The sequence below is a fragment of the Sander vitreus genome, chromosome 5, assembly GCF_031162955.1.
Source record: "Sander vitreus isolate 19-12246 chromosome 5, sanVit1, whole genome shotgun sequence".
NCBI classification, from domain to species: domain Eukaryota; kingdom Metazoa; phylum Chordata; class Actinopteri; order Perciformes; family Percidae; genus Sander; species Sander vitreus.
In genome coordinates, this window is record NC_135859.1 from 18,805,681 (window position 1) to 18,833,674 (window position 27,994).

The 27,994-nt window shown below is 39.0% G+C and overlaps 1 protein-coding gene across 1 annotated transcript; it reads right to left on the reverse strand.

The window, feature by feature from the left end:
* Positions 1-2,122: 2,122 nt before the first annotated feature.
* On the reverse strand, positions 2,123-26,719 carry egflam (EGF-like, fibronectin type III and laminin G domains). Its single transcript, XM_078249737.1, is given in 25 exon segments — positions 2,123-2,667; positions 2,757-2,860; positions 3,469-3,552; positions 4,727-4,870; positions 5,024-5,102; positions 5,329-5,352; positions 5,941-6,121; positions 6,406-6,522; positions 7,233-7,344; positions 7,444-7,687; positions 8,147-8,272; positions 8,817-9,006; positions 9,237-9,381; positions 9,802-9,902; positions 9,986-10,086; positions 10,216-10,475; positions 11,226-11,506; positions 11,586-11,698; positions 14,507-14,670; positions 16,503-16,638; positions 16,747-16,864; positions 17,058-17,084; positions 17,307-17,393; positions 21,951-22,060; positions 26,614-26,719. Coding segments are annotated over 25 exon segments (3,306 nt in total). The 3' UTR covers positions 2,123-2,515.
* Between the last annotated feature and the right edge of the window lie 1,275 nt (positions 26,720-27,994).

Consider the following 27,994-nt stretch of genomic DNA (forward strand, 5'->3'; position numbering starts at 1 on the left):
ATTTTCTCAGATCTAGAACTGCTTGTGTGGTTTTTTTACAGGTTATTGTTGTATGTTTCCAACAATTCCTTAAACCAACACCGTGAGTGCTTTCTGATCTATCACCACTATGGTTAAGTGCAGGCAACTTAAAGTACTTGAATTAGGTTAGGGGAAAGATTGCTTCTGTGAATCACAGTCTCAGGTTGTCATTTTTTTTTTTTTTTATCTTGTTCTCTGCAAAAATCTTATTTTTTACCAGTCTAAACAGGATCAACCAGTACTTTATTCACGTCTTCCAATTTCTTAGGTTTCTGGTTGCTGCTACCAGTGATTTGTCAGCTGTGCAATAATCATTCCCTTGTTTTATGGCCATTGCTGACCAATTTACCTCTATGTCATAGGATTTTCTTTTGTTTTGTATAGCTGTTTAAGACAGTGACAACATAGTGTTTTTTTAAACTACAATCTCCTTTGTTATGAATTAAACAACCCTCTGTTAGGGCAGCAGGTGATAGCAGCTTTTTTGTTGCAATGCTGTTTTAAGTAAATGTGTCTTTGAGAGAATTTTGCTATAATGAATATAAATAAAAAATGAAATAAATGTAAGAGCACTACCACTCATGACAAACCATGACAAAATGCTATTTAATTAGCAAGCTATTTGGTTAGCATTTATTGCAGCGTCTAGTTTTTGACAGACAGCTGTCACAGCGTACCATTTACAAATACAGAAAACACTTCATGTTAACGTTAAAAAAGAAAATGGTGGCAGAGTTTTGAAAATCTAATGTTATTTAACTCACATAATGTATTTCTGTTTAATTGTGACTGCAAAAATGGAATGGAAAGATATACCTTCAAACACGCCTACAATCAACTTTTCATCAAATAACAAATGTTGACACCTATATACACTTCTTTAGGACTGTAAATTACTCATTTTCATTTTGAGGGGATTATTATGGGGGATATTAAGGCTTGAGTAGTAGAATGTTTGGGATGAGCACACTCAGCCGTGATGATTCCTGCTTGCTCGTCCCATCACAGCTCCACCCAGGTCAGTTCCAGCACAAATTTGGATTATCTGGCTCCACTAGCTGACAAAGATGGCAGCAATAGTAAACCTTTAAATGGATATTCAGACACATATGCTGACATTACAGATGCTATACCAACCTTTCCCTACAGTCTCTGGTTAACTGCTATTTAACAAACATGTTTCAACACTCAATATGTGCTACATTTTGTACAATGGATGGTTACCCAGTGGTGGATCACACTGCTCATGCTCATTCACATTACACAGTCACATGGTGTGTTTCATTGGATGCATCTCATTTGAAAATCTTTCAGACTTGACACACTTGAAAATGCCAGACGACCACTGACTTTCTTTTGTTCCCCTTCAAATAAATTCAAGTTGTAAAGTTGTGTAATAACTGACCAGTTATAACTGGATTTGTTCTGCGCTCAGACTTTGAAACCAGGGTGTGGCTCTCGTGAGAAATCCATCTTATTAAGACATTGGTGTCATTTTCCCCTTTAAGAAGTCAAGCTTAGGCTTGGGAAAGCACTAAATTGACAATGTTGCACTGCTTCACTGCAAATGCTTAAAATACGAGAAATTCTCTATTTTCTCTGGTGTGAAAACATACGTTCAACTTGAAGGCTCAAGTTCAAAGGGCTGTGGTTTCAGATGATAGACACTCATGAAAAAACTCTCCAGGGTTTTGACTGCTTCACCATGTCAACTTCAGACTTCAATGTGACTAGTATCTGAGATTTTCAAATAAAAGGAGCATGTAAACTAAAAGAAGAGCATATAAAGACAAATATTGTGAACAGCTGACATCTTAACCCTTCACAACTAGCAACCTTTACAAAAACTGCCATCAGTCAGACTTTTAACAAATTAGAAAGTAGATAACACGTCACGAACAAGAATGCCACAACAACAAAAACAACAGAAATATTCTAGGGCCAAAACCAAAATCCTCTACAAAGAAGTTTATCTCTGCTAGCTGCTCACACATGTGATGCCTCTTGGTTCTTCCAGCAATCAAATAAGGATTTACAGTAGAAAAAATAAAGTTACAATTGGATCATCCCATGAAAAGAACTGTCCTTCGAAGACCCTCAATACCCATAATGCTAAGCTTTTTTTCTCCTTTCACAGAGTACTTGTGCTTTCTAATATCCCGTGGTCATTTTTGCTGTTGTCAGATGTCAAAACTGTTTTTAAAAGCAATTCATCAACAAGTTGTTAATGTTAAAATAAAATGTACAACTTGGCAGGTTTGAGTTGGTTTGAAAACTTTTGCACACAAGAGCCACTTTAATCTTCTTGTGACTGAAAGTAACAATGTTGTTAGTCTTTTCCCACTTCAAGTTTATACCATGTCAGTAGTCCTGAATTGGTAGACCAAAATGTCACCGTTTTAGTCATTTTCAAGATGACAAATCAGCTGGTTGAGGTGTTCGCTCCAGTTGAAAATGTTGCTGTACAGGGACCTTCATGTATTGAAGCCATTTTCTAGTTGGAGCAGGTGTTGATGTTCTTGCCGTCAGCAGCATCCTCCACAAGTGCTAAGTGATAATCAGTGGAGAGTGTGAAGTGGGACACGCAGCCCACCAAGCCTCCAATGTACTGTCTGTTTGTGTGAAGAGCTATCTCTTTCATGCCACCTTTAGGGAGTGAACATAAAAATGCAGACATTATTGTTTGATCTACATTACAGCACTGTATGGGATAATGAGTTGTGAACACCACCTACCAACATATAAGGGTCCGTTGATATTGAGTTGTCTCATCTTTCCAGGTGCCCTGCCTGTTTTTGCTCCATAGTCATCCACTGTCAGCTTCCCTGACTGTCCATCCCTGAAGACATAAGTGATAATGGTAAACTTATTAGTACATTTTAAGTCCTTTAAAGGCTGTCCTTGGGTTTTCCATTTTCCACAGATTGAAAGTTAACATGTTTCTGAATGTGCTGCACAGGAAAGGATAGCAGGTTGCCAAATGATCTCTCCTTAAAGCTGTACTAATCCTGTATATTAACAATGTATCGAATGACTATGTGTTATGTGTAAGGGGTTGCTCGTAAGGACAAAAACACAGGCAATCATCATGCCACTCTGCAGTTTCCCTCAGCTCTACAGAGCATTTTAGTGTCTTTTAGCTCATTATTGTGGATTTATGGCCCGCAACTTTACTGTTTTGTTTCAAAGCTCTCACAACTCTAAATAAACGCAAATGTTGTCCCATGCCTGCTGGATGTGTAGATAGGCAACCGTTTGCTAACATTTTCACATATATATATTTATATATAGTATGTCAGCTTGTTCTGCTGCCCCCAAGTGGACAAATAAACTAATTGGTGCAGCTTTAATGTCCAAGCTCTCAAGTGAAAGAAAAACAAAGCCACCGAAGTTGTGATCATCTTATTTGACAGGATTTTTTATTAAAGTGAAATTTTTTTAGCTTACCTCACAGCTTTGACTCTGTGCCACTTTCCATCGGTAAAGGTCCCGTTGACAGCGATGTTAGCCGCACCGCTGCCCAGGTTATAACTACAACAACATGGAAACACATACAATGTGTTTAGTTTAGGGCTGTCAAAATAACGCGTTAATTTCGATTAATTAATCTGAGAAAAAATAACACGTTAAAAAAATTAACGCAGATTAATCCATTCCATATTGACGTTTGCGTACAGACGAAAATCTGGTGCCGCTGATATGTCTGCGCTTCTCTCTGATGCTCTGAAACAGACGTTAAAGGAAACACAAACCCCGCTGCACGTGATGCTAGTTAACACTATACTCGACAGCAGCTAACGTTAGCCTACTGCTAGCTAGTAGCTGGATTAAACACAGTTAAAATGCTGACAGCTAACGCTAAACGGTGTAAAGTTTGACTGTGTTTTACTGTAGAGGATTCAACACCGGTATGTAACAATCTGCAGCTGCCGTCGGAGAAACAACACAGACGGTGCGTTCTATGAAACTGGTAAACTACGGTCTCGTGATGCATTTGAAGTTATTGTAAATGTCCTTTTCCTATCTGGTTGTTGTTTTTGTCGTTCAACAGCAATTTACTAGTGAAATAAGTTATTGTTATTGTTATACATTATTATTAAATCATTTCATTTTGACCATATGGCCTTAGCAATAAACAAGCCGTTCTTTAATGTCACCAACTGTTGTTTAGTACCCTTTTTTTCTATTCTTTTTTTACTTTCTTAAAAAGTATCGGTTCAGGCACCGTTAATTATGTATGCGATTAATTTCGATTAATTAATCACAGAGTATGTAATTAATTAGATTAAATTTTTTAATCGATTGACAGCCCTAGTTTAGCTAGTTACAAAGGTGCATTGGGTTCACATTTGTATGGTACTGCCCAGATAAATCCTGGTTCTTTTCCAGGTCATGGTCCTGCCTCAGGCTTCATGTCTTTTTTTAGCTCTGCCTCTACTGGGTGCTTAGCTATCCCTGCCCTTTGGTGGGATCAGCGTCCTTTTCCATCATCATCCTCTTTTTACACTAAACTTTCTTTTCTTGCTGAAATCTGCGCTTTTCACTGCAGGGAGAAGTAACCATGTGGCAAGCAGGACTTGTACTTTGACTATAAATATTTATTTATAAGAAAATGATTTCAGTAAGAATGAGTGGATACACTTACATAACTGTTTTTATAGTTTTCATATTGTCACTCATGTTACACAAACACATAAACCATTACCTAAAGATTAGTGCTCCATCCTGAAGCCCCATCGACAGGAAGTCACTGTTGGGTCTCATTGGACTGTCTCCTCGCCATAGCAATAGGCCATCCTTGGCTGTGCTCTTAAAACGCATGAAAAGGTTTGTCCTGGACCCAGATACCCTGAAAGATAATGAAATGTATTTACAAGCGCAATGAAAGCGAGGACTGTTGCTGTGATAGTAACAAACATCATTAAAACAAGATACAAACTTTAAAGGGGGAATTGTAACTGAACCAATCAAAACCCTTTTGCAGCCCCATTTCACTACCAACCTTTTCAGGATATCTCTGTTGTCATATGTGAGGTAACTTCGGCCAATAAACTGAGGAATTTCAATGGCTTCAGTCACAGCTGGGCAGAGAAAACATATTTACTTTGTATCATCACAAGGTGGCAGCATCAGCATGTATCTACTTATTTAGGCTTAGCTAGACTAAAGACTGAAATGATTATGTGAGGAGAAATGAATGAGGGGAGGGGATATATGTATTTTCAAAGGTAATGTTAGGTTAACATTATTTTAATTAGGTTGCAGGTTGTCAATATTTGCTTTTTGAATTCATAGAAGAAAACTTACTGTTCAAACAGTAATTTCCACACTCTGTTCAGTGAAAGCATTAAAACAGATAAGGCATAGATATGCTTTAGGGATTAAGTTGTCCAATACATCATTCTATGACATTACATGATTACAGAAAACACAATGTATCCCTGAGAAGAGTAAGGTCATGCCACATTAAAGCCATATATAACAGACGAACAAAAAGCATTGTCGACATTCATTTCTTTGCAATTGATTTTTTTTAAACTGAAAGTTAATTGCAACTTCTGTTCTTCTTCATTACTTAAAGCAAAAACCATTAAAACATATCTTTTCGATAAGCAGTGTGTAAACTACACATTGCTTTCAGTGATATCATCTGATACCTTTTTATCTCTGATGCTCTCTAATCACAGTGCACCAAACTGTGAAATGGCAGTTCTTCTCCTACAGTCAGTATCAGTGCAGTGTCCCATAAACCTTTGGGATTCTCAGTAATTGTTTGAACTCAACCACCAAACCAAAACTTGCACCCATTTTATAACTATACTAGTCCCAGTATGTATAGTATGTTTACCCCAAACATATGTTACATTGTTAAAATATGAGCCAGTTCTGTAAAAAGATAAAAATGCTTAAGCAACTGACCTTTCTGGCAGTGCCTCCCATCGTAGCCTAGAGGGCAGTCACATTCGTAACTATCCCACTTTGGCCTGCAGGTCCCTCCGTTGGCACAGGGACTTTCCACACATGGGTGAGCTGAATTTGCTACATTAACTCCACCAGCTGAGCCAGTTGTTATCGGGATGGTGCGGTCATTGAGTATCAGCTGGGTAAGGGGAAAGAAAAGAAACAGACAGAGACGAAGAGGAGGAAAAGGAGGAGATGGCAAGAAAGGGTATACAAATTCAACTAAACACAGTTTTGTTGCTGTAAAGATGTTATGTGCTACATCATGTTTTCTTTGCGACAGAACCAAGTGTTGTGACTTAAATATAAACCTTTTATTGTTTACTCATTACCAGTGTGCTGGATGAGTAATGAATGTCAAAATAATTGTAGCAGCAAATACATTTTTAAATACAGGTGTTACAGGTGTGGATATGCTAATACCTTCTGAATAATTCCAGTGAAGGGCTTTATCACACCTGCTGTCCTCTTGGTTTTATCGTATTCTGGTACTCCGCCAACATAAAGAGGTGAACTGCAGTTTATCTGAGTAAAAGCTCCCTGAAGAGTAAATCAAACAGAAATGTACTAGTTATTTATGTCAGCTATGTGTTAATGAATCTAGTTATGCCATGTAAACACATACAGTATGTTCTTTAAGATTAACGTCAATGTTTTCCCTTTTCAGAAACTAAGTGAAAAAGTGCCATTTAGAAAATTTAAGGTCAATTTTGTCTTCATAAAAAGATAGTTTCATCATCACAGAATTTAATAGTGTGCAAAGACCCTGTTGCTTCCGGGATTGCTCCTTTGCCATCGGAACTTCCGCCAGATGTCACTCTTTTCAGCCAGATGTCCATTTCCTTCCATTTTGTTTGTGTTGGAATTTTAAACTCCGGTCGATTTATGAGGACTATGGTTAACTGCTCCTCAGATCTCTGCAGGGTAAATCCAGACAGCTAGCCTGTTGAATCTGAGTTTTCTGTTGCATGACTAAAACAACCTTTGTACGTACACGTTCCACCAAAAAAACGTTCCTTCCCGAGGCTATTTTGCAGTGGCACCACGGCTTTTCCCGGTGCTTAGCACTGCCAAAGACGATTGTGATTGGTTTAAAGAAATGCCAACAAAGAACAGAGAATGTTTTTCTCCTATCCCGGAATGCTGTGTGGACTACTCAGACCCTCTTCCGCAGCGCTGTGGAGGAAGGTCTGGCAAAGTGAGACTAAAAATGACCTAATGCAGCTTTACACAGCACAGAAACAAAATACCTCAGCGATTCCTTCCATTGGCCTCTGACTGTCCACCTGAAGGATACCACTCTTTGCTGTACGAGACACCCTCAGCTCATGCCATGTGTCCAGACTGATCTGCTCTTCACTCCTGTAGCACAGATCATCACATACAACAGAGACCAGTAGCAATGAGAAAGTAAAGGAGACAGAGAATAGTATGAGTGGAGTGAGTGCAGCTATTTAATACCTTATCGTAGCTCCTCCAGAGCCGCAGTCAAATCTGAACTCTACATATCTGTCCACCAGGTTGATAGCCAAGAAATCTCCGCTGCCTGCGTCATCACTGTACAGCAGCGTCCCGTCGGGCATCGATGGCTGAAACGTCAGCTCAAACTCCATGAAGGACAGATAACTCTGAGAGGACTGAGGCCACTGGATGACAGCGTACGAAAACACTGTCTCATTGAAGAGAGGTGAGAACAGTGAGAAAGCTGAAGAGTTAGAGAGAAGACATGAAAAGAAAAGAGCAGGAATGAAAGACAGAAGAAGGATTTGGGCCCCAGGGGAAGAAGAGACATGAGCATTACAATGATTAAGAGTGAAGAGGAGGAGAAAGAAATAAAAGTCGATAGAACAGAAGAAAATGGAGAGAAAGGACACAGGGAGGAAGAAGAGAAAGTGGAGGGTTATATTGTGTGAAAGCTGGTCTTACATGCAATCAATCCCTCTGCCACTATGTAAGACATAATAATACTTATCTCCACCAATTTTTCTTCATGTAGCACTAAAGTGGTCAGTAATTACCTTAAAAGGTTTGTGTGACAATGACAGCCATCAAGGAAGAATAAACCCCAAAGGGATTTTACTCTCTACTTTCACCGTGGTATGAAACACTACTAGTGTGTGTTCTTTTTGTAGGTGTGAGACAAAGGAAAATAGAGTTGACTCACTCTCTTCACAAAGTGCTCCCCTGAAGCCGAGCGGGCACAGGCAGATGTAGCCATCGGCGCGGTTTGCAAAGCAGATCCCACCACTGGCACAGCTGATCAGGTCACATACGCTGTCGCTGCACTCACCTGGTGGCAAGGAGATATGAGGTGATTTAGGCAGGCTCAGCATGTCCCTGTATAGATAACTGGAAAAACATGGATACATAAAAGCAAATACAGGTTCAGGTTCAGCTCCCTGCTTCAAATATAAATGGACTAAAACCTAATTATTAAAAGGCTAATAATAACCAGATTTTTTCTTTTCTTATATTATTTTAACTGTCAGGTGCTTTAACCAAAGAATGAATGCTGTCATAATGTGCCTTGCTTTGCTTTTATTTGTTAGATGAAGTGAAATGACAATAGTACCAAACTGTGCAATGAATATATACTGTCTATCTAAATTCAAATAGAGCCCTCTAACATTATGACTTATTTATGTACAAAGTCCAAAATAAGTAGTTTACTTCTACAGAGGCATAGCTGCTCTGAGCACCAAAACCTGAGAGAAGAATCAATGCATTATGGGTAACATGGGAAGGATTATTTATTTGTGGCAGCAGCCAAAGAAAAATAATACCTGTATAAACTCACACACACACACACACACACACACTGTATGCTTCCTCACCTATATCAGCTCCACTCAGAGCTTTGCCCAGAGGCCAGGGTCTGATGTCAGTTGCCTTGTTGTTGATGGTCAGACTCTGAATGCAGCCTAGAAAGCCACGATTTGTCCCTGTCGCCCTGACCAGCCAATAAGCATTCGGTGATCCACCCACATACAGCGGGGAGCGGAAAGTGATCTTAGTGTACTGGCCCTGAAGGAGCGAGTGAAGAGAACAAAATGTGCTTGATCCTTTATTACTGTAAAAACACTTTGACGCTGGTCCACTCCCCGAATGGCCTAAATGGCAATATTGTCAGCAATGTCTCATATTTATACCGCAAAAAGCTTTTTCATTTTCAAAGATGTATTTTATTTTGACAAGATCCATTTATGCAAAAATATGAGAGTCTTTATCTTGTCACCTGCATGTGTTATGGTTACCTGTGAGCGCCCAGATATCGGGGTGTCATTGTCCATACGCAGCCAGCCGCTCATTCCATCTCTGAAGACGGTGACCGTGTGCCACTGACCGACAACAATGTGACTCTCACTGACTATTTGAGCAGCTCCTGTACCACAGTTAAACCTGAGGGAAAACAGATCAAATATTCAGTTGTTACATATGCCGACATGACACAAATGCTTTAATGAGCGTATGCATCCTTAACCTCTTTAACTCTTCACACAATATCACAGATCTATTCTCTATCTGCTTGTTCTAACATGTCACTGAAGATATGCAAGACACCATTAAATCAAATGGAAATACGGTATTATGTTTACATCCCCTATAAGATGGTTTCTACAAGCAAGCTGCTTTTGATGCTTTTAAATAATTGTTTTCCAGCATTAAGGACACTTTGTTTCCGCAAAAAAACATCTTTTAATCCACTTTCTTTTGACCAACAGTATGTGACAGCTGACATCATTTTAAAGTTTAGTTTCTGTATGCTGCTTTTATTCACCAGCCAAACCTTTGAGAATCTAAACCCATATGTGTTCTCACCTGTAGTGCAGCTTGCCTCGCACCAGAGCCAAAGAAGTGAAGTCTCCACGGCCGTGTTCATTCTCTCCACAGTATAGCAACAAGCCATCCTCAGAGTCTGCCTGTACCACAGAGAAACTGTTTCAAAGCTCTTTTCTCCTTTTGAAAGAATAAGATCATTGGAAAAAAACATATGGTTCTTTACCTTGAACTCCAAAGTGATCTGAAAGGTCTGGTAGGAGTTCTTCAAGGGTTCAAAGGTCATGTGAGAGTAGCCAAAGAAGCTCGGAAAGTTCACTGATACCACTGAAGAAGAACAAAGATTAAAGTCATGACAAATGTATATTTGAAAAAAAGTTGGAAGCGTTACAAAAATGAGAGCTGTCCCATCACCACACTTTTACGAAGGCTTGCACCCAACTACAATTCTCTCACCCTCAGAGCAAGTGTCCCCTCTCCGTCCAAGGTTACAGTGGCAGCGTGAGCCTCCACCGTCGTAATCGCTGAGACAGAAGCTGTCAGGTGGGCACACAGTATCATCGCAGGTCAGGTCGTACACACGAGGCACCTCACCTTTCCAGGGGGACATGGTTGGAGTGGTAGTGGTGGTGGGCAAAGTGATGCTAAGGTGGATCAGAAGAGGAAGAACGATAAGGATGTTTAGTATGGTTTACAGTGCATAGTCAGTAGTTTAGCTAACAACTATGTTTTACTTTCAAATGCAATTTTGTACTGTGTCTATCAGTTCTCTGTCTATCAGTATTCAGTCATGATTGAATGTAGTTACTGCACGTAGTTACTGGCGATAACTGGCATTCTCCGAAATCAAACTGTCTAACTATGCAGTGCTGATCAAATATGGATCAATATTCTGTTACTGTATTGCCTATTTCTCAGTGAGAATGTTTTTAGAAACATATTTCAGTGTACTGTTTAGTTGTACAGTAATTTGAGAAAGTTGAGAAAGAAAACAGACCAAGGACCCAACTTGCATGTGTCGCTCAGCACTACGTCATTATGTTGTTCTCATTGGTTGTAGGTCTATCTAATTGCGTCCATAGGCATTTTTGGCGAAAATGAACTGAGAGGTTCCAGACTAGTCTGGCGATGCCAAGCTAGAAGTGCTGTACATCACAATCAGAATGACATAAGCATAAATTCTCCATTCTGTCTCCACCACAAAAAATAAGCTGTCGATGGCGTTTAGTAGAAAGCAGAAAGCCAGTAGAAAAAGCAATCTAGAAATCAAAGAGCAAGAGCAATCGCAATAAGAATTGTGATTTTGTTGAGATAAAAGAAACCTTCTTGATACCTTTGTTTTTCGCCCTTCATAGGGAAACATCTGTACATGTTCATGTTTGCTTTTCAAAGAGAGGCCATTTCCCCCTCCAGTTGCAGTGATATTTTATCAATATTAAACAGATACCTTTAGTAAAACAGATAGCAAAGTAAATTGAGGTTTTTAGCGTACATCTTACCCGGAAGTGGTAAGTGGGACAGTAGTTGTGGTGTCAATAGTGGTACTGGGCTCTGAGGTAGGTGAGAAAACCAGATCTGTGAAATCTGGGAAGATGGATGAGGTGGTGGAGGAAGCTGGAGGGGCAGTAACGTTGGGAGGAGCGATGGTGTTCATACGGTAAACAACGTTCCGACCAGATGGCGGATCAGGGCGTGAACGAAGCTGGGACTTCCTGTTATTCTGATTGATACCTGGGAATGGCTTCAACTAGTAAGAGGAAGATGATATATAAGATTAAATATGCCTGAAATGTATCCCTGTCCAGCTGTTGTATGTAATAACCCACCTCCTCAATAAAGATATCATAATCAGAGTCATCAATGTCGAAGCCATCTTCATCTTTGTTCCTTGAATCTGTGATGTAACGTCCATAATCACCACTGCCAACATCTGATGCACCTGTTCAGAATGCCAGTAGAAACACATGGTGTTTATTACATGATTTTAAAGGTTTAATTCTTTAAAGACAGTTGATAAAAACATACACAATGACTGCACGAAACATGTCTCCTCGATACGGAACGGCAGCTAGCAATGTACAAAAAGAAACCCAGACAGTGAATACTCTGAGCGTAGCATAAAACCAATTTTTTGGTTAGCTACTGTAACTGCTGCTGCAAAAATATTCCTCATAATAAACCTACTTAATTAATCAGTTAGTAGGTTTTCCAATATAAATAGTTAGTTGAATAACTTGACATGGTTTTGGTTGAGATAAAAAAGACATCTTAAATAGTTATACCTTCATTTAAACATACATTCAGAAAGACCACTTACACCTTGCATAAATGTATTATATATTTGGTACACATACAGTTTGTTGACCGACAGAACAGTTATTTTTAGGCAGTGGTGGCCTAAAGGCAGGCTTGTGACCGGGAGGTCGCCGGTTCAGTCCCCAGACCGACAGGATAAAATCTGGGTGTGGAAATTGAAAGAGCAGCGCTTGTCCCTCCCTCATTACCACCACTGAGGTGCCCTTGAGCAAGGCCCTTAACTCCAACCACTCCAGTGGAGCTGCTCAGTGGCCAGCAGATCAGACTGTGGTTGTACTGGGCAGCTTCCAGGTATGAATGTGTAACTGTGTGAATGTGACAGGTCATGATTGCAAATGAGAATTAGTTCTCAATCGACTTACCTGGATAAATAAAGGTTAAATAAAAAAAAATAATAATAAAACGTATAGAAATAAAATAATTATGAAGCTTAAGATGTTAAAAAAATCCTTTCTACAAAATAAAGTACAAAAAGATGGAAAAACGTGTGTGCATGTTCAATGTGACACTTCCCCTGCCATCCACTCTACCTTGACACAGCTTAATCTTAGCTTACATAACAACATCCCCTCCCTCTTGTCTCCTTGCTCTTCCACCTCCATCTACAGTATCAAATATTACAAGTTTACCATAATGTAAGGTAAGTTAGGGAATTGAAAAATATTTTGTAGTTATGGATTGATGTTAGACCACTTATAAAACATAGCATACTGAAAAAAAATCAAAGATCTCATAGAAACTTGACTATTAAGCCTGAATGGATGCCAAGATTTAAAGTGCTAATTAGCACAGCCTAATAACATTAAATCCTGAATACTGAGTGCTGGTATACAAGGAGAGGGGGAAGCCCAAAAAGCCCTCAGTAAACTAATCTTATGTTGTGTAACAATCCCCCTTAGTCCATACCACCCTGCTTCCAACTTCTATAAACACACACACACACACACACACACACACACACACACACACACACACACACACACACAAACTGTCACAGAAAGAGCGACAAGAAAACTATGTCAGTCAGTCAAGCCCGCCCCCGCTGTTAACTCAAGCAGTGGCGTATTGTGTGTGTGCATCCATCAGGGGTGTGGATGGGCAGAGAAGGGGTCTGGCATCCCGTCCTTAATCCTGTCTGATGAGACTCGGACGTAACCCGCTGTTATCCCCTGCTAAGAAACCACGCTTCTCTATCTCTTCATTTCGGTCCGTCTGTCTGTCTGTCTGTCTGTCTGTCTGTCTGTGCCTGTCTAATTTTATCTTGTTTCATGTAACTTTCATTGACATTATTCTTAGCAAAGTCTTTCTAATATTACCTCTCTTCCTGTCTGTCTTTCTATCTCTGTGTCTCTGTCTCTGAGCAGTCTAGCAGGACTTAGCACTCTTAATTCAATCAGAGCCGTTTACAACAGTCTGACATCTAACATAGCGTGTGAGGCAGATGCAGCTGGCCCACATGGCTTTCAAGAGTCAGCAGTGTGGTCTGTAGGTCACAGAACAAAATCTGGATAATGTGATTGTGTCTACATGGCTGTTCAATTATATTTAGTCATACTCCTAAAACCTTATTTGCACAAGCATCCACTCACACATGAGCCTAACATTTTGCCCACAAATCTGTAGGTAAATTGTTTGAATGTCATGATCCTCGATCCATTAAGACATTACTATTACTGCATGTATGTATGTATGTGTAGTACACACCTGTGTGAACGTGTGTGTGTGTGTGTGTGTGTGTGTGTGTGTGTGTGTGTGTGTGTGTGTGTGTGTGTGTTTTAATATCAATAAGTCCTCCTGACCGTCCCCCACCCCCATCACCACTACCATCAGCCGACTACCAACAGCCGACTACATCAAAAATAATAAAGTAAATGACTCTGTTGCTCTACATCTCCATCATCCAAGGCTCCACTGACACACTGACAGGTGCTGTCCTACATTCAAGCTCAAAAGACAAACTGTCTTTTCTTGTCTAAATGAATGGAATAAATGTAATTTATTCTATAATGATGACTTGAGGAAGTTGTGTGAGCTTATATTGTGGAATTGTGTTGTGATGAGACAAATGAGAGAAAAAAATATGCTTAAATATTTTAATGTAATAAAGGTAGCAGATTATGAGAGAGAATTCAAGAATTTGAAAGAAAAACACAGTTCCATTGCTTCACAGTGCTGGGAGAAATGTCTCCATTGTAATGTTTGGATTTATACAGTGTGGTTGAACATGGTGAATGTTTCATTGTGAGAATAACTTTGGATATGCAAAAAAATAAACATAGTCTGTTTAGTTCTGCGTGGGTGTATTGTTGAAACTAAACTAAAACTGACTTTTGTTTTTGAAATGTTGTTGAAACCAGATTAACGAGGGAGCCGAGACTAACCATTCCTGGCTGTCACATCACTTGGCTCAGAGATCAACGTTCAGCCTTACCAGTGCGCACAGGGTTGTTGATGTGGCTGGGTGGGCTAACTCCATGCACGTTGGCTGCCCTGACAACAAACTGGTACTCTGTTTCCGGTAATAACCCCTTCAAAACCATGGAGTTAGTCTCAATGGGCTCACGGATATATGTCCACTCTGTGTCCATTTCTGGCCTGTGAACGACAAGACATGCAAATATATCTTATTTAATTTTTATTTTCTGATATTGCAATTACAAACAATATGTTTCCACTTGTGACATTTCACAAACCATGAGTGGTCTTTAGGGGATTCTTTTTTTTTTACAAAAATCATAACTCTCAAAACAACTTGTAAATAATGGTTTTGAGGATGATGATATGTTTTTGTGAGGGTTGTTTAAAAATTCTGATGTGATCTTTCACTTTATTGTGTTCCTCCTGCTGTTGTATGCCTTTGAAAATGTCTATAAGTGATTGCAAAGAGTACAATTACTAAGTTTTCAAACAAAACAAAATGTTTTTTTATGTTGTTTTGTTACTATTTTTGAGCCTCTTTAAGTCTTAAAGCATTATTTTCTGCTTTAATCAGAGTGGTGTTTTAAAAAGTAGAGCAAAAAACAAAATGATGAACTCCTGAACTTTATTTTTTCTGCCTATCATCTCCTGCTTCCATCTCCAGCTGCCATATTTGTGTGCTGTTTCTGGGTGCCTGGAGTCACAACTATCTGTTGAATAGAGTCATTTCATTACCAATCAATGTCTCTCTTCAGCAATGCCTCTTTTGATGTAAGGGGAGAAATATTTGCCTCTGAGATGGCCCTTTTGTGTGGAAAATGCCCCTGCATGCAAAAACAGACACTGATTTATGTCTTCTCTGTCACAATAAGTGACAGTTTCTCTGCCTCTGTCTCTTTCTCTTTGCCTAATCTCAGGGTCTGCACCACAATAGGCAACACAGTTGTGTTTGATTTTCTTTATCTTATTTTCTTTTAAACAATTCTTATGGGGGCATTTTTAAATTCAATCTGCCATTTTTATTTATGTCTGGCAAGGACTCCAAGCAAATTATTTTGGACTTTCTTGACATTGTAGTCTGAGGACCCATCTAGACATGGGAGGTTCTTTATGTGTGTGTGTGTGTGTGTGTGTGTGTGTGTGTGTGTGTGTGTGTGTGTGTGTGTGTGTGTGTGTGTGTGTGTGTGTGTGTGTGTGTGTGTGTCTCAACTGATTCTCATGTCAAAACACAAATGGTTGGATTAAGCAGAGCATCAAAGGCCTCACGACATTCATTGTAAAAGAGAGCTGTGTATTCTGTATCATAATATCGTATGACATATAACTGCATCACTGCATCTGGCCAAGATTTAGTTCCAGCACATAACTCTTCATAAAACCACAACTTGTTGTTTTAATGTTTCAGTTTGTGTGCAGAATAAACAAAGAAAGTACTTAATGTGTTAATTAGTGAGCTTTGAGGTGCTGGTAGTCGTATTTCCAAACCTTCGTACAAAGCCAGGCTAGCTGTTTACCCTGCTTCCAGTCTTTATGCTAAGCTATGCTAACCAGTTGTTTCTCAACTAACTCTGCAAGAAAGCGAATAAGTGTAGTTCCTTAAATCTTCCACATTTGTAATAATGGCCGCATCACGCCATTTATCAATTGAGAAAATAAACAGGAAGATAAAACCAGGTCGCCTTTTCCTTTTCCTCTTACAGCCAGTGATGGAACATGGATTTTCTTGTTCCATCACTGGCCTGTTCTTTCACTCTATGAAGCGGCCACTTGAGGCTGCTCTTCACCTGGTAAGTGTCTATATGGGCTGGGTTGATGGTTGATGGCGTATGTGTGTGACCTGTGTGTAATTGAGTGTGTGTGTGTGTGTGTGTGTGTGTAAATGTATATACCTGTAAATGTGTGTCTGAGTATTGGCAGCAACCCTGTGCTGGTGAGGTCACAAAAGGCCGGTTTGATAAACATGAAGCTGCGTTAATTTCTTTCTTGAGGCAGATCACTCAATTACTGACCTGATGTAAGCCACCAGGAAGTGAAGGACAGGTGCGCTTCCCTCACTCTCTCCTGGCTGCCATGACAACGCCAGCTCTGTGTCAGATACAGCCTTGACAACAGGCTGAGTGGGGGGTGACGGGGGCATGCACATGTCTAATGGCACAGAAAGAAATTGAATTCAGTGGAAGATATTGACAATACTACGGTATAAATAATAGTATCAGCTGTAAAAATGGATTACTTCTACTTGCATTTTCTTACCATGTGAAGCAGTGCCGATGTCTCTGGGCATGCTGGGTCTACCCTCCCCTGCCCAACCATACGCTCCAACAGTGACTCTGTACTTAGTGTTCACTTTAAGGTTACCAATGTCCACATCCTATAGATACAGATATATATGGAAAAATAAGCAGGAGCATATCTGCAAGGACATTTAAAGGGAGATAAATGAGAAAAAAGACAGGAGCCAATAAAAAAAGAAGGAAAGATGGTGGACGAAGAGATGGTGAAGACTAAATTACTGATTAGGGATTGTTTCAGAATCTGAGTGGAAAGTCAAGTCAGATACTCACAAAGCTTGCTTGTCCGTCAAATTGCCCCTTTTGAGAAAATAAGAGCAGAGGTATCCATAAATGTTTGAGTGTATGTATTTTCTAAAATCTTGCAAAATTTGATCGAGGATTTAATAGTCATTGTCACCAAATATTAACATATATTGTCAACAAATCCCATGGAAAGATAGATCAAAAGCAACATTTTTCTAAGCATGTTCACCACTGATTTTAAACATAAAGCAGCACTGTTAAAAGCTGTGAACTCACAGTAGTCAGCATGTCCAAGCTGAGAGGCACCTCCATCAAAGACGCTGTACCCATTGGATGGCCATTCCTCATCTCTGTGTAGAAGACCTGAAAAACATACAGACATGGTCAAAGAGAAGACACATACAAACACAAAAGTCTCAGATTCTTTTGACTAAAAGTCAAACCTATTCCGGCAGTGTTGAGTTTGGCAGGCATTCATGCATCTAATGTTTATGTGTATTAAAGCATTCATTTGACAGCCATCCCATTGTCAAGTCATGGCTGTGACAATGTAAACACTGCATAATTAGGAGGCAATACAATGAGGAAACAGGATTATTTATGAACTTCCAAAGTGATTGGCCAAATAAACGTCTATCTGTGAGTCCTGGGGAAGCTAGGTAGCTGACTAATCCTCTTAGTGCAGACATATGGTCAAAAGCAGAGCACACACAAACACTCATACTGGTCCACATTTTGTTAATGGTTCACTCAAAACAAACACAAGAGAGTAAGGAAAGAAGGAAAGAGGAAAGGAAGGAAACTGGGTTCTGGCAAGGCATTATTATTAAGACATTAAGACAAATGCCTCACAGACTGCCACTGTGTTTTTTAAACAGCATCAAACGAAACAGTTTCAGACTGTTAACTACGCGAGCATATTATGGAACCCAAAAACAAAACCGAAAGGTGTTTTTGGTGGACATTTGAATATACGTAGCGTTGTATCAAAAACTGAACAACTGCAACATTTGCTAACGGACTCAAACCTTGACTACCTGTGTCTCACGGAAACTTGGCTAACTCCTACAACTCCTTTATCTGTATTTAATATTCCGGGTTATAAGGTGTACAGACGAGACAGAAGTCCTTAAACTACATGAAAGAAAAGAAGTTATACTTATGGGTGACTTCAACTTAAACTGGCTTGATAAATCATGCAGAAAAAAGCTTAAGGATGTTGCAAAAACGTTTAATATGGTACAAAAGATAAATAAACCTACACGAATAACGAAATCTTTCTAAACATTATTGGATTTAGTTTTTACAAATACACCAGAAAGGATAACTAAAACATACAACCTGGTTACTGGTCTGTCAGATCATAATCTTACACTAGCTGCTAGGAAACTGACTAAATGACGGTACAGGGACCAAAGCTCAGTGAAAGGTAATCCCACTATATCATTTATCCCAAAGAGAGATTTAATACAAATTGAGAAGGAAATAAAGCAAACAAATTGGAAGGACACTGTTGAAAATAAATCCTGTGAGCAAGCATGCAATGAAATAATGTCAGCCCTCAAAGATATTATATCAAGATATACAAAAATAGTGGCCAGGAAACCTAGAGCTAAATATAGATTGCCTTGGTTTAATAGTTATCTCTGGGAACAAATGATAAAAATGAGATGGCTCTCTAAAAAGGTTTCTACTGATCATATAATCTATAAAGGTCTGAGAAATAAGGTTACAATGCAGCTTAGAAAGGCTAAAGCATCCTTTTTCCTTGAAATCATCAGAGAAGCAAAAGGGAATAGTAAACAACTATGGAAGAGCATTGACAAAATAACTGGCAAGGATAAGCCCAAGTATGATAGCATACAGCTCAAAATAAATAGTGATATTCAAAACGATAGCCTAGCTATTGCAACAGAATTTAACAATTATTTTTTGAATTCCGTGGAAATACTGGGTCAGAATTTTACTAAAAAAACACCTAATTACTCCTTAGTCTGTGACAGTGCTGATTTTATTATGACACCCACAAACGATATAAAAGTTGGTAAAATACTCTCAACACTGACTAACAGCAAAGCAAAGGACATTTATGGTCTTGATACTGCTTTCTTAAAAACTCATAAAGAATCTTTGACCTCCCCTTTAACTAAAATACTAAATAAATCTATTAATGAAAGCACCTTTCCCAGTGTCTTAAAGCTTGCTATTGTAACCCCTGTGTATAAATCTGGTGACAAACAAGCGGTTAGCAATTATTGACCTTTTAGCATCCTTCCGGTCATATCAAAGGTCATTGAAAAGGTTGTAGCAGAACAACTAATTGATCACCTTGACTCTAAGGCCTTTTTTACACCCTATGCAATTTGGATTCAGGAAAAAACACTCAACTGAAACAGCGTGCTGCTACTTCCTTGAAGAAATTAAAACAAACTTAGATCAAGGTGGAGTGGTGGGAGAAGTTTTTCTTGATTTAAGCAAGGCTTTTGATACGGTTAATCATGAGATACTATTAAGCAAATTGGCAAACTACAATCTTTCAATAAACACACAAAACTGGTTCAAATCTTACCTGAGTGGACGACATCAGTGCGTGCGGGTGAACAATACATTATCCCCATTGAAAAGATGCACTATGGGGGTCACGCAAGGGTCAATCTTAGGGCCGCTGCTTTTTAGTATATATATAAATGACCTTCCACTTGTATGTAATGATATTGATTTAATAATGTATGCAGATTATACGGTTCTGTACACACATGGGAAGAATGTTACAGAGGTTGCTTTAAAATTAACAAATGTAATGCATAAGGTTGTTGAATGGCTACACTCACGTCTCACGAATATTGAAAAGACAGAAACCATGGTTTTTTTAAACAGATGCAAACTTACGGAATGTCCTGAGGTCTTAGTAAATGGGCATAAAATTAAAAATGTGGACGAATTCAAATATTTGGGTGTTACCCTGGACCCAACTCATACCTTTAAAAAACATGTTAAAAAATTTAGTAGCACACTGAAATTTTGAGGCATTGAATACCTACTTAAGTGCAATGATTGTTCCACACTTTTTGTACTGCATGACAAGTTGGTCTCAGGTAGGTAAAACAGCCTTAAGACCACTTAAATCATTATATAAAACAGCCCTTAAGATCCATGACAAAAAAACACGTCAATATCACCACTGCAAAATAATCACTAAGTACAATATTTTAAATTTGGGAAATTTGATAATGCATTTGAATGTTTGCTTACTTTTTAAATAATCCATAATGCTGTTGCTCCTCCTCTAAAAAAATGAATTACACTCAACACAGAAAGAAAAAAAAGAGCTACTCGGTCAGCCACTAGAGGAGAGTGTAATATTCCCAATCGCAAGACTTTGTTTGGCAAATAATCCTTTTCTTTTGTGGCCATAAGTCAGTGGAATAATCTCCCCACACAACTTATTACATGTATAAATCCTCAAACCTTTTCGAGTTTGACAAAAAAATGGTTACTGTCACAACAAAATTGTACACATTTATGAAGTGTGTGTGTGTGTGTGTGTGTGTGTGTGTGTGTGTGTGTGTGTGTGTGTGTGTGTGTGTGTGTGTGTGTGTGTGTGTGTGTGTGTGTGTGTGTGTATTGGGAGAGGTAAGGATTTTGATTACATAGGTTTGTTGGGGGGTTGCTTTTAGGAAGGGGGAACGATTGAGCACATGATAGTTTTTATTGTAAATTAGGTGTGACTGTGGTTGTAAAATTGTATATATTTATGTTTTGTATTTCACTTGCGTGGAATTTTTATTGTTTTACTGACCTGCCAAGGGACTACAGGCGGAAAATAGCAATTGTGCTACAACTCCGGTACAATGCATCTCTCCTTGTTCTTTTACAAGGTTAATGCTAACTTGTGCTTTGTCCCTGTTTAAATAAAATAAATTCTAAAAACAATTATATCTCACTAAAAATATTTAAATTATTCAACATTCAAGAGGACAATGGGCACTTTAAAGTGATGACAGAGTAACAACAGAAAGGAAAGACACTTTTTCAATTCAAGTCCACTTTGTGCAGCACAAACCTGCCTTTGAATATTACAAAATGTATGTCCATTGTGTTTCTATCAAGAAAAGCAAAACCCACTTTAGTACTCAAAGCACAGGGTGGAGCAAAACATCAATTGACAAGACACTAAAATAAAGATTTGTGACCACATCTTTCAGAGCTATATTGCCCCTTAAAAAGCATACATTTGACAGTGAAGGGGTTCCGTCAAAACACTGGAAAATAAGAAATATCAGTCTAGCTCTCAAGGCCATCTTACTGGACAGAGGACTTTACAGGCACTTTAAAAGCAGGAAAAAAAGGGGGGGGGGCAACCACGTCAAGGGCTTGCAGAGGGAAATTGACCTTTTTCACAGCAGACATGTTGACATGTCATAGTAGGAAAAGCACAGGTGTATTCTAAACCATTAATGATGGCTGCATTCCACTTAGGAGAGGCCCTGGTGTTGTGCATGCTGACTCACTGAAATAGCTCACTGGGACACTTGATGGAATTGAGCCATCGTTAAGGTTATCAATTTCAGCTGTGCTTTTCCTACTATGACGAGTCAAAAATGTCTGCTGTGAAAAAGGTCCATGGGCATCCGCTCAGAAAAAAGGGGGAAATATGAATTATGACATATCTGAGTTGTTTTTTATTGTTCCAAGTAGAAATCCTTTCTATTAATTTTGAGAAAGAGTTCTTGAAAGGAATCTGTAGGGGCAGCCCGCTGTTTGTAAAGCTAAATGTTTTCTTTTTCTCTTGGTCTTGAACTGTTTGTCTGTTTTTCTTTAAATTTGTAGGTGGTACCCAACAAGAAAGCCATCACACAGAAACATACATATGGCTACATCTGTGTTATTTTTTAATGTAAAATCACAGTCTGTGATTACCTTGTATCCGGTGATGGTGCTAACATGTCGCCGGGGCATCTTCCATCGTACACTGAAGGCGGTGCAGTTGACTGTCTCCAGCTGGATGTCCAATGGAGGACTCAGACGATCTGGTTTATTCAAACACACACAAAGAGGCATAATCAGTGAGGAGAACACAAGATATACAAGGGGAAAAGTGCAAGTGTCACTGTGACAATAGGCAGCCATAGATTATTGAACCGGAGACAATTAATGTTAGATTCAGATGGCAGCTTGTGGCCTTTATGTACAATATTATGAGATTGTTTAGCATCTCAGCTTCTTACAATCTTGATGTCAGCAAAACATATTAAACCCTAATTTAAACTTTAAGCTGTCCTGATTGATATTTTTAGATTAACATAAACAGTGGCTCAAATGTGAAAAGTGTTGCTCGGATGAGGAACCCACAGAGAATTATCACCCAAACCCTACAGTGTTTTAGCATCTTTAAGCTCTGTTTTGGGTTTCTGAACCGCAGCTTTTGTTTACTCTCACCACTCCCATCAGCAAAGTTTTTACAGCAGCAGGCAGCTCTGAAAAACCCACTGCTAGCACCAAGTAGCAGACTGACAAAGGTAGCGACTATAGCTGGTGAGCACGGTGAAGCCAGGTATTTCCCGTAGATGTTGGTGGACCCCAAAACTGAGCCGCAATAAGAGTGAATATTATATTCACCAGAGGGTCAATAACTGAACTCTGAATTAATGCTAATGTTACTCTGTATAGGATGTCTCAACATGTAACTGTTTGCCAACGTTCATCAATGCAAATACGTCAATGTTGTGTTTACAGCTTTTTCTGATGCTCCCAAGTGGGCAAATAAAATGCCAGTGGAGGTTTAATAAAGATAAAATATTTTAAAGATTGTATAAGGCCGTGTTGCACAAGCTGCCTTCTTATTTATGTTCTCTACTGGCGCCCAAAGCTATCGGTAGCTGCACCCTTCGGGTCACACGATTTATGTCAGTCCTCGAACCCGCACCGAACCGAAGATTTTAAAATTAGGATAAAGGACTTCCTGACTACTGAATGCACATGTCCTGTTACAGAATTCAGATTTTCTTAGTGTTTAATGTATTTTTTCTGTTTTGTATTAAGTCTGTTGTTTGCTGTTTGTTACTGTATGTTGAAACTTTGATGCTGCTGCCTTGGCCAGGACTCCCTTGTAAAAGAGATTCTGAATCTCAATGGGACTGTTTCCTGGTTAAATAAGGTTAAATAAAAATAAAATAAGAAATAAAAAAGACACCTTTACAATTTTAATCCTACACCTTCATTATGTGAAGATTATTTTTGTGTATAAATATATATATTGAAAACTCATTTTAGTTGTTTTTTTAGAATAAGGGAGAAAATTGCTTGCAGATTATATATAAACGCTTTGTCAATAGTTCCAAGACATGTGAACAAAAGTGATTGTGTCGCAATATGTTTCCAACAAGCCAATGATAATTTAAACATAACCTGCACTGTATTTTACCTCATAGTCTATTTGAAGGGTAAAAAACGACCATTTAAAGTGGCATAACCTGTCGCTAGATGAGCTGGCATCTAATCTTAATTGACTCTGGCTTCAAATGTCATTATTTTCATATATGAGTCTGCTGTGACACTTATTGCACCTTCAGTATCCATCTGCAGCCTGAAAAGCCTCTTTGAGAAGTAAGAGCTCTAGAGGTATAGATCAACACCCCTTATGACCTGCTGTATATCATTATTATTATATTACATGGCTTTAATGGAGAAAAATGAGCAGACAAGAACTTTTTCAGCCTCATAGGCATACGCTTCATGTCATACCATTTACACAAAGTAGAGGATTGTTACATCCAGACAATGAAGATGCTCCTTAAAATAGTGTATAACAATATACAGTAGTAGCTAAACATTATGCATTATCAATTAATTTTATTTTTGACTTTTTTATATGCAATTTAAGAGTAGATTCATATATGGACTGATTTAGGTGACAAAAGGACAGAATTCCCTGGTACACAGACATGGGGATTAAATTGAAGTCTCATGTAGTTACAGCACTGCTCTTTTCCACTTTCCTTTTTCTCTCCTACTTCTAGTGACTCCCTTCTTTTATTTCCTATGCTGACCTCTCTCCTGCCCTCCTGAAACCACTCGTCTCTTTTCTGCTTTCTCAAACCCTTCTTCCATGTTCTTCCATCCGAGCGGGTAATTCAATATGTCAGCTGAATTCCCCAATCATCCATATCTCCCCAGGAGTGTGGCCCTGCGAACATACGGGTGAGCTAAACTCACAGAATTAGAGCAGATAGATAGGGGAATTCTCAAATCATCATTTTTACATCCATCAACATATAATTTATAAACTTACAGTGGTATGAGTAGGTCTGGATGAACATTTTAATACTCAGAGGGACTGGAGTGAAAATAGGAATCCTGAAACTGGTGGATTATTTTTGGCAGGTAAGACTTGATTCTGTATTGATCCTGCATCTCCACAGATAGCCTTGCAGAAACCACAGAAGATGTTCTGAAGCAAACTGCATCTTTTCAGCAGCACTGGCCTGAAGCTGGTGATTGGACACTTGAATACAAAATTATTAAGAGACCACTGTTCAGAAAAAGGCAACACGAAGGCACGGTGTCAGAAAACCACCCACTTTCATGCTCTGTTAATAAAGAATAAAGCAACGGCTGCAGAATCTCAGGCAGAACAAATCAAGAAACACAAATAGGCCTTTTCCAAATCCACCAAACACAAGTACACCAGATTAACAAACACCTTCTTCCACAGTTCTGTCATGTTTCCTTTGAAATAACTCATAACTCTCTAAATCTAAGTTTGAAGTATCATCCAAATAATAGCTTGACTAATACTGGCTAACTTTGAGGCTAATACTGATATCTAAAATTGAGATTTAAAAATATCCAATAATGACATATTTTGTCTCACTGTTTGTCATGTTTCAAATATGCTAATATGGAGCCTTTTTTCATTTGTTTCATAGGGTGTTGACAAGAGCGTTTAGGCTTTTCAGGCACAAAGCATCTATGTCGAGGATTCAATGCTCCGGACAAATTAATACTACTCCGGTCAAAAATCAGAAAAGGTGCTCTCATAACACTTGCTCTCACTTGATCAACAATGGGCCCCAAATCAGACATCTTCTTTAAGAGCAAAGCACCTGCTCTATTACTCTGATTCTATATCTCAACTTTCAGTGTCAGTCATGTGGTGCTAATCTTTCCAGGTCTGAGTCATCCAAAAGTGAATGACCACTAAGACACATGCCAATGTAACTGATATAGAAAGTTTGAATATGAAGAGACAAACGAAATGAAATGCCATCTCTTTTCTCAAATATATTTATTGTCTTTCACCAAACAATATTGTTTGTACGGAATAACATAAAGGGTTTAAAAGGTATGGTTTTTATAACAGATTTTAGATCTACACTGCAGTAGGTATAAGAAATAAAGCTGAATAATTCTATAAAATAATTCAATAGCTTATTCTGACCGGGGAGAAAGCTGTCAAAATACTGAAAAAGTAAGACCACCTTGGGGAAAGACGTCATTCAATCTTAACTCTTTCCTACTACCAGCTTTGTTGTGTAAAGGCTGACGTGATTCATCTGGACATTGAGCCCTGTTGACATCTCCCTCCCTCAAAATGAAGCCTGAAAGACCTCAAAACAAGTACAAATGTCACTGGAAGTCATGAAGACAGAACTACAGCCTTCCTCTGTATGGCAGTCCCAACTGTGGTTAGTTTTCTGTGCTGACAGACTAGCCTGTGGGTCCGAAAGAGTGAGGGTGAAATACGACAGAGCCAGAAAGACTGACAGTGAAAGAAAAAGGAAGTGATGGAAAGAGGAGGAACAGGAAAGAAACTGGGATGGAAAAAGTGTTCAGGGTGACTGGATCAAAAAAAGGTAGAGACAGGGGGGGAGGGGAGGAGGGGTTTTCTGTCAAAAGGAGTGCATTGGCAAATGTGTTGATGTGTGTGTTGTTGGTCTAAAGCTGAATATTTACTTTCCTGTCTTTCTTTCTTTGACAAATGTTTACATATTTTGTACAATTCTTAAAATATGTGGAAAGTTTTTATTAACACAAACAATGGCATTTCCTTCTTAGCCATAAATGTCATGCCTCAAACCTATCAGAATTTAAAGTGTGAAAATGACAGTTATCGTATAATTTCTAGCTCACCGATTATGATTAAAATGTAGTTTTGTGCGGCTGCTCAGTGACTAAACGCGCCTTACAGAGAGAGGGGTGGGGACCTTTTTTAAATGACCTAAGTGACATGCTGCTCTGGAGCTTTTGTTGCAGAATAACCACTTCTACACTGTATGAACAGGGTTTAGGGTTTTCAAACAACCAAAGTTCATATTTTTCAGCCTTTATATCCATAATCTAGATTTTAAAGGAGTTAAAAAAGTTTAAAATGGTCACTTAGATTGTTGTGAATTGGTGCTAAAATATTATGTTTCAAATGTGACGTGACAAAGTGTAAAAGCTGGCTTTAGGCTACTGGTGTAATCAAACAAATAGAAAAATAAGCACACACTAATGCTGCCCTCATCCACAATTTTTCATTATAAAGTATTATCATTATTGTTATTATAAATCTGGTATAAAGGTCAGCAGGTAAACTTACCAGATCTCCGAGGACTTGATCTTCTTGCACAAAAGCAAATGCTGGCTGTGCATATTGCAAAGAGAAGTAAGTATAAAAGACTCCTCTCTTTACATGTAGATTCCATTTCTTCTTCAGGTCGAAAGTTTAAAACGGTCAAATGTTCATTTTATCACACATTCAAACGCGCCTGTAACTGTAAATGTAACTAACCCCTTTGCTGATAAAAGTTTACTCTGATAAAAATCGTTTTCTTTTATCCAGAATTTGGCGCAAAAGCCATCCGAAGAAATCCAAATTCCAAAGAAAAGAAAAATAAAAGAATGCCCAGAAGAAGGGGCAGCTACGGTTTGACACTGATAAGATTACAGTCTGCAAAAGATCAGTAAGTTGGAAACATTAACGGACGGACAGACAGCCACGGCTCCAACAGGCGCGCTGACAGACGATGGAGAGGGTTGTCCCGACAATAAGCGCGTAATGCGCAACGACTAAAACAATTGAATGGTGGGCACGATCATATTTACGCATACATCTCGCTTTGGTGTCACGCTCCGGTCTTAAACAGCAGATGAGAAGGACAGCGAAGTGCATGAACGTGGGGCCATTTAAAGCTAAGAGGATAACGAGCCTCTAATCCGCACACTGAACACAGATGGAGAGCATGTCTTGAAGCAGGGGAGCCGCTCAGGCAACATACAATGGTGTGTGTGTGTGTGTGTGTGTGTGTGTGTGTGTGTGTGTGTGTGTGTGTGTGTGTGTGTGTGTGTGTGTGTGTGTGTGTGTGTGTGTGTGTGTGTGTGTATGTGACAATGACCAAGGAGGGCAAAACAATGAATCATTGATTCATGTTAATTAATTAATCTGTTGCTGTACTCATCAATATGTGACAACTGGCCAGCTGATTATGTATTCTTAAGTGTGGCCTCAACCTGAAACAAAGAAGTGAAGTTTGAATGAGAGGAGTGGTCTGAGTATGTGTAAACTTACAATGTGCACATGCCTGCGCGTGTGTGTGTTAGTGTGTGTGTGTGTGTGTGTGTGTGTGTGTGTGTGTGTGTGTGTGTGTGTGTGCGTGTGCGCGTGCGTGCGTGGGAGAGAGAGAGAGAGAGAGAGAGAGAGAGAGAGAGAGAGAGAGAGAGAGAGCAGCGTTTCAGCCAAAAAGGCATTGTTCTTACCCAGGAGGGCCAAAGAAAAATAGTACCAGACAGGGACACTATTAACACTGATAAAGTGCAAGTATTATTTATGTTATATAATAAAAAAATATCTAACCAGCAGCCAGGTAACCAGCTGATTTGTTTAGCCATTTTCATTTTCACTCTGCCATTTACTTAAAGTCCTTTACTTGTTTTAATGTAATTTTCTGAGCCAGAAATATTCTACCTGCATACAAAATGAG